This window comes from Stegodyphus dumicola, chromosome 6 (assembly GCF_044657685.1).
Source record: "Stegodyphus dumicola isolate Sdum_Otavi_A_Nest chromosome 6, ASM4465768v1".
Classification (NCBI taxonomy): domain Eukaryota; kingdom Metazoa; phylum Arthropoda; class Arachnida; order Araneae; family Eresidae; genus Stegodyphus; species Stegodyphus dumicola.
In genome coordinates, this window is record NC_140773.1 from 182,442,709 (window position 1) to 182,451,149 (window position 8,441).

General features: G+C 33.8%; 1 protein-coding gene across 1 annotated transcript in view; it reads right to left on the reverse strand.

Moving 5' to 3' along the window:
- Positions 1-5,260, reverse strand: part of LOC118203367 (2-Hydroxyacid oxidase 1-like) — a 31,789-nt gene extending 26,529 nt beyond the window's left edge. The window contains exon 1 of the mRNA XM_085819228.1: positions 5,058-5,260. Within this exon, the coding sequence (XP_085675354.1) occupies positions 5,058-5,200 (143 nt within the window). The 5' untranslated portion in view covers positions 5,201-5,260. The remainder of the gene's footprint in view (positions 1-5,057) is intronic.
- Positions 5,261-8,441: the final 3,181 nt, after the last annotated feature.

Here is an 8,441-nt window from a genome sequence, read left to right on the forward strand (position 1 = left end):
GAGTTAGCTAAATTCCACACTTTTAGTGATCGTACTAGTGAATTTAGGCATTGCGTTGTGTATTAAGCATCCGGGATCGTGCCGTGAGAGGATCGTATAAACAAGATGTAAAATCAATATACATATAAGAAAACACATAAAAGATATAAAGAAAACATAAGAAATAGGTTTCCAGATTAAAATACAAGTTTATTCAGATTCCTCAACAATTAAAAATTAAATTTCACATCCTAGGTAATCGATACTCAATTTTCGTATTTTAGTTACACATGTGAATTCTTTAATTTATATCATTTATTACACATTTAAATCAAGGATTTGCAAATCTACTTTACGACTAATTTAATTTAACTTGAACTACTGCTGTAATTTCTAGGATGTTAAAAGAAACACATTATCTGAAATTCAACATCTATTGTAAGGATGATTTCACAAAACAAACTATATTTTTATACCCTAATTACTATTTGTCATTTATGTCTCAGAAAAAGAAAGAAGGGGAAGTGGAGACAATTTCCAGCCATTTAGAATTAATTTAAAGATTTAATGTTAGTTTTAAAATTCCAAGGAAGTTTCTGCAACTTTACTTAAAACTCATAGGAATACATCAAGCACAGAAAAAGGACTTATCTTAGGTAGACATCTTGAAGTGGAGAATTCGTATCCTAATTCTAGGCTTTCGACGAACGGCACTGCCCCTCGGTTACAAGTCGAAGTTCAGAGGACATCGTCCTGTCCTGGCTTCTCACATTTGGCGAAACACGCGGCCGGGTAACTGGTTTCCATAGACGAAAAATTTTCACTCTGGAAGGCTTGCCCCGCACGGCTGTCCGCATAGACTCTCAGTTCCACCAGGAAAATCGTAGACTATGAAGCTAGGTATTTTTTTTAATACAAGTCCGAAAGACATCGTCCTTGGTTTTTCCGATACAGATATAGAGCAAGTCTGTGGCCGGTTAGCTTAACTGCCGTTCCCTCCCGTAGGCACAACTGGAAGACGAACTACCCTTCCTTATTCATCACCAGAACTCCAAGTGCAATACCTCACCGTCGAAAAGTCAGTCCAAAAGTGTTTTAGATATTTCAGAATAATTTCCACACTCTTCCATTTCGCCTTTTTGCCAAAACGCGGCTGGGGAGCATATTTGCCGCTTCCCGCCGGAAACACATCTCACGACGAAATTATATCTCCTCCTTTCTGTCGCTCAACCTAAGAGCAAGTTCGAAGTTCCAGTCTTAGTCAAAAGGTCAGTCCCAAAAGTGATTCAAACTTGAATTTTCTTCGTCTCCTCCACAAAACACGGGCTCCCACAATGGCTTCATTTATCGCCCCCTTAATCTGGACAAAATTTGCGTTTCTTTCCCCGAATGACAGAATTAGGGTGATCACACATGCGCGCCCCTCTTCACTTAGCCAACAACCGCACCCCCGATCGCCAAAACCAGAATGACTTACATCGGAAGTTAAGTGGCAACCTCTGACCCTTCTGTCACGTACTTCCTGTCCTAAAGGTCAATTGCACAAAAGAAATTTCTTCTAGAACATTCTAAAGGACAAAACAACGCGCGAAATCATGACTTAGCAAAATCGCCTCCTTTCCCTGCTTCTTTTCACAATGAATCAAAGCTTGGACAAAAATTGCAAATAAAAAGAAAATAAATAATATTCTTTTAAACTAAATAATATTCTTAGAAGCATCTGTTTTTCCCCAAAATTAAAGCATTAAAATAAATAATTCAGAATCAAATAAAATTAAGATTTTCTTAAATCAGAAAATAACGCGATCAGACAATTATCTACACAACAGGAACATTATTGTTAAGAAAATTACCTAAAGTTGATCTATGAGCTGCTGGATGATAGGATTGTAAATCGAGCAGATGATATATACCCACTTTTTACGTTTCCTCTACAGTCCTCTATTTATATGGCCAAAATGACAATTTAAGGGAGCTGGTTTTTCTGAAATTCCAATCATTTGCATTCTATATCTTTTGGGCATTTACCTTAAGTTTCAGTTTGCTCGTAGGATTCCTTCATGGTTTTGCAGTTTTCAAAACAAGATTATATATATAATGGAATCCAACCTATATGCTACTATAAAACCTACCACCACATACGTTGACAGAGAGAAAAGACGACAATTCTTTGGCATATCTAAATATCGAAGCAAATACTGAGATATCTATCTCAATACTCCGAACCACGCTGCCCTAAACAACAAATGAGAAACCGGTGCTGTTTCCGTGTTTATACAGTTTTCCCTCCGGCCGCCAAGAAATCCTAGTACCTTCCATTTCTCGAAATTACTGGAAGGCATAAGAGGGTCAGATGCGGTAACAGTTATATATAGGCCGCTAAGTTGACTCGCTCTCATGCAAATTTCTGCATCACTTCAAATCATGCCTTGAGATCTTGATTTACTCCTCAGGCGATGAAGGCGCATCCGGAGGGCGACATAACAAGAGATCACAAGGCAGACGAAGGTCACGACCGAAAAGCATCTGCAATGAAGAAAAGCCGGTAGTTTTGTGGACAGCACTGCAACAGCCCAGAAATAACTGGGGTAATTTCTGATCCCAGTCCTGTTGGCTTCTGGAGACCATCATCTAGAGGTTATTAAAGTTGGTTCGATTAAGCCCCTCTACCATGTCATGAGACTACGGATATAAAGATGTCGTTTGGGTTTTGTCAATGCCGAGTAGCTTGCAAAGTTCTTTAATTACAGCCGAGGTAAAATTTCTTCCTTGATCGGAGTGTAACTGAAGAGGCATTCCGAACTAGAAATCTAATGTTGTATCATTACCTCAGCTACTGTAACAGCCTCTTGATCAGGAACAAGATGCGTTTCAGGCCACTTGGTGAGATAATCAGTGACAATTTGTTGCCATCAACAGTTCGTGGCAGAAGTCCCAGGATATCAAAGGCGATGCGTTCAAAAGTTGCTGCTACACTGTAACATTGCAGCTTCCCTCAGCTGCCTTTCTTCAGCCCTTTTTGACTCGCACAGGCATTGCAAAATTGGCACCACTTTTGCTCGTCATTCCTTGCATTACTCCAGCAGAAGCGCTCTCGACTCTATGAAAATTCTTCATTATTTCGAAATGGCCTTCTGCTGGACTGCTATATAATTCTTTAAGGACGTCGGTGATCCGGGATCTTGGAAATATCAGCTGCCAGCGGAAAGCTTTTCCATCATCTGATTCGAATTTCCGAAACGGAAGCTGAATAATACTGTCTTATCTGAGCTAGCAAAAACCTAATAGCATGGCCTCGGGAAGCAGAAACGCGCTGTGTCTTAATCCGAAAACCTAACCTTGAATACTCTCAAACCTGATTTTCATTCTGGTAGGGAAATGGAAAGAAGAATTGACAGTAAAGATCTAAATCATAATAATTGGTTAGATTAACATAATGTAACTTTACAACACAATATAGTTGCAAACACCTACTATGTCTTCGTCGCGATTCGAACATCAATGTCTTCTGCCTTCTTCGGGCCATTCTTCTTTAACAGCCTGCTACCCTACCACATACAAACAGCGCGGTAGTCACAGATTTGTCACTTGATTGAAAAGTTGCTTGATTGAAAAATTATTCTTTTTAATATAACTTTGGGTTGTAGAAAATGCAGGTTTCTATTCATTATTTTAAATTTGCATCCGACAATTCACGTGAAATGCGCTGACCTAGTTTTGATAGTCATTTAAAAGAAATTTATTGACACTACTGTAGGAAAATAAAAATTATCTTAACACATTAATCATTATGCATTACTGAAAAATGTGAAGTATGCCTCATATTATGCCTGCTGTAACTCATCAACATTCCCACATCGTGTTTATTCCATTTAAAGAGATTTTGTGTTCAAGTAGTATGTACAATACTTATATATTACTTTTAATTTAAATTCCACTTATCTAATAACTTTAAAATTATTTTTGATTATTGAAAAAATACGTGAACTTGAGAAAATAACATTATTTTATAACTTTGGTTCTATAGCAGTTTGGTTATAAATACATATTAAATATATGCTTGTGAATTTGTGTAGATAAGATATTGTTTTTTTCTAGAGTTTTTCTCATAGGAAAACTGGTTGTTATACTACATTAATATACGATATTGAAAAAGATGGCTGCAAGTTTTCTTTCGTTAAATATGGGTATCAATAATCGTCTACTTCCAGTCTCAAATTTTTTGAAATTATGCTAGAGAATATTATGAAATTAATTACAATACTGGGTAAAAAATGATTTCGTCAAGAAGAAATTCAATTTTAATTTGATCTTTATGTAGAAGATTAGTAAAATGTCATTATTCTTTTTAAGTTTAAATACAGGAATTTCCTTAACTTCACCCACAAAATTCATTTAGAGAAAAGGGAAGAAATGTATGCCTCTTCTATTTAATATAATATAGCAGATAAATCTAAAAATTTTTTCTTGGATTTCTTGTTTTGGTCATCGGCAGTTCTGTATTGGGTTAAACATCATTTCTTATGAACTTGGTAACTGGCTTCATGATGCTAAAATTTTTACGCAATTGCACAAAACATCTTTCTTAATTTAATAAAAAATAATGACTACTTTATTACTGAATTTTCTGATCTATGGTAACATTTTAAAAAACTAAATTTTGAGATACTGAAAACATCTATTTATAATGTTTGATAAAATGATTTGGCTGAGATTGTTTTGATAAAATTCTTCACCATTGTAATTGGAACTACAGTTCTGTGACCAATATGAAAGTGGAAAAGGCCTGTAATTATCTTTTCTGAACACCTTGTACATATGGAAGGTGTATTTATAATGAAACGTTTGTACTTTAAAATTTAAATTTTAAACTTGGAACACATTCATTAAATTATTTATCACACTGTGATGCTAAATATGCAGTATTAAGACAATACTTTACATTATCGTATCTGAATGCAATAATAACAATATCTGAGTAAATATGAAAAATAGAAAACTTGTTTAATATAATAATCATAATAATATTAGAAAAACTGTATTTTTCTCGCAGAAAAGAAAGCCGAAAATATACAGACCTGGAAAATGCCGCACAGTTTTCACATAGCGTTTGTTGATGATTTGCTCCACTTGCATAATAATCTGCAACTTTTTTGCTTAAAACTTTGAGGGCATATTTTTCAAAATCATCTAAACACACAAATTCATCGAAAGAACTCATTTCGACTTTTGAAGCTGAGACAGGAAATTCCTTATACTAGTGACACCCTCTCAAAAATGACAAATACTTCCAAGAATTGATAATAGATAAGAAATCTCTAATCGCTAAGCACTATTTTTTTTACATTCAAGATAAGTATTACTTATCGATTTATTATCACTATCAGCTGGCATCGTGAATGCAGCAAATCACTCTGTCATTATATCAACGTCGGACCTTAATTTCTCATAAAGCCCCTCACAGCCAATTTCCAAAATATTTCTATTTCTGACCATATTTCTCGCCCCCGTAAAATTTTACTTTAGGGCGAATTTTCGCAAGTTCGGATTTTCTAAAATTTGCAAATGTCAGATTCTTCCCCGAATGTCGAAGAAATCTGCTAACTTTGGTTTTTTTCTGTTATTTTTTAATTTGTATTATATTTGTTATATTATTTTTATTATTTAAATTATTTTTATGCTGTTTTTCTAGAAAAGTTTAACCAAAAATACACTGCAAAGTTATTCTGTTCCAAAATCCGAATTATAAGGCCGAACTTTTAATTACTTTAAAATTTTGCTACATGGCTGGAACACCCGAAAAGTCGCCTTCCGTTGCTTGTCAACGCTGACAAACGTTTTCGATGCTGAACGAGCCTCAAACAAGTTTCAAATGAAACACAAATACGATTGAATTAATAAGATATATATAAATGCATCTGACAGTGAAATATTTTAATATTTCAGTATTTGTATTTGAACCAGCTGAAATATTAATGGGTATTTTACAACTAAAATCCATGAATTTAATACAAAAGGAAGATAAGTGTAGATCGTTTTTATATTATCTTTCAAGTTCTTTCTAGTTAAATTAATCTTTCAGCTTGCCAGAGGTTCGGAAGAAAAATTACACTGAGTTTTCTCTCATCTCAAATTATTTAATCAACACATTAGATAAATTCCCCCCCCCAATGCAAATATATATAATCATAACGTCATATGGTAACTGTTGACAAAAACACCATTAATGCAGCATATGTTCTCGTGAAAGTTTGTATGTGGGACTGCTATAAAATATAGATGTACACCTCCCTTTTTGGTTGCAGTCGGCCGCACCAAAAGTGTATAAATACATCCAAAAATATATCCATTCTGTTAGTCAATTCAGTGAGCTCAGTTTCTTTATTCTTATATGTTTGTAAATTGTGGATTTTGTTTTTGCTTTGAAAATGATGGTATTATATTGTTCTTATTTTCCGGTCAAGGTTTTTATGCCTTTAGTTAAACTGCATGTTATAGTTGTAGAATTATTAACAATTTAAAAGTTGTTTAAGTGCGGCTAAGTCTAATTTTTACTTCCTTGTACGAAGTAAAAGGAAATATTGTAATCACGAAAAGCTCCGGGTACCATATTTCAGCAAAAATATCCTTTTTGACCGCTATCGAATGCAATTTAACAGTGTTTTCTCGTGACATCTGCTCGTAAAGATAGAATAAAGGACTCTTTTCCCCCAAACGAATTATAAACCTGATTTAAAATGAATTAAAACGAGATTTTTTTTCGTGGCGTCTGTACGTACGTATCTCGCATAACTCAAAAACGAATAGCCTCAGAACGTTGAAATTTTGTATATAGAACTGCTATAACATGTAGATGTGCACCTCTCCTTTTGGTTGCAATCGGCGGCACCAAAAATGATACAAATATATGCATGTATATATCCACACTATTAGTCGGCTCAGTGAGCTCAGTTTCTTTATTCTCATATGTTTGTAAATTATGCATTTTTGGCTTTAAAAAATGATTGAATTATATTGTCCTTATCTTCCGATTAAGGTTTTTATGCCTTTAGTTAACCTGCATGTTATAGTTGTAGAATTATCAATAATTTAAAAATTGTTTAAGTGCGGCTAAACCTAATTTTTTTAGCATGGAAGCCCTATTTGTTTACTTTTGAAACTTAACTGAATAGTGGATTTGTTGCCAAAGCTAGAGCAACTGAGCTTCACAACAACAAAGTAGCGTCTTCTTTTACTATTGCGAATTAAATTATGGTTAATTAATTCTAGAATTATAATTTAAGTTATTAAATTATCCCATATGTTGACTCAGCATAGCGTTCCACAACAAATTAAGTCAGTTTCTACGCCCTCAGTGTCTTTTTGACGAGTGAGATGAAAAGTAAACTTTCAGTTTTGTGCACCGAAAAATCTGCCTTCTTGCCCGCTGGCCGAACTGCTTGTTTTTGCGTAGAAACTCTAATTTTAATTGTAAAAATTGTTCTTTAAATTGTTTTAACTGTATTTATGTTTTACATTTTAAATTTTTAATAAAGATATTTTGAGGTTTTATAGCAGGATTTTAAGGTTTATGTATTTTTGTCTTGTGGCGAAGTGAGAACTGAATTAATTGAATGAGAAATATATCTCTAATGAAATTCGAGGAAATAAGTTTAAATGAAATGCGGGACAAATGCGCATAATTTAATATTCCGTGCAAGGATGTCATATGGTGTACACATTAAATTTTTTTACCATAGCAGGCATAGTACTTTATATTTAAAACTTAGCAGAATAGTGGATTTGTTGCCAATCTAGAAAAACTAAGCTTCGCAACAACAATGTAACATCTTCTTTTTTTTATTGAGAATTAAATTATGCTTAATTTATTCTGGAATTATCAAATTATCATTTAAGTTATTAAATTATCCCATATATTAAATTATACGCATTTCTCCCCTGCATTTCAAACTTATTTCGTCAAATTTCATTAGAGATATATTTCTCAGCTTCCACAACAAATTAAATCAGTTTCTAAGTCTTCAGTGTCTTTTTGCCATTTGAGACCAAAAGTAACCTTTCAGTTTTGTGCAACGAAAAATCTGTCTCGTTGCCCACTACCGAAATGCTTTTTTTTGCATAAAAACCATAATTTAACTGTAAAATATTTTAAAAATTTGTTTTAACTGTATTTGGTGTTTGATTTTTTTCTATATCTTATCAGGTTCAATGTTCCTTCTAACCTTCTTCGGGAACATACAAGGACCTGACTCGGAACAGAGAGCTTACTAAAGCTATGTTCACTAATTGTGGTAAGTAGACAGGATACAGACGAAGGGTATACAAAACCCTTTATTTTTCTCTATATACAATAACTTCCGTACTTCGGAATACACTGACCCTCCACTCGGGGTCTAACGTAAAAAAGTATAAAAAATAAAACTAAACTCTAATTTAACTTTAGAATAATACACGTGGAAGAT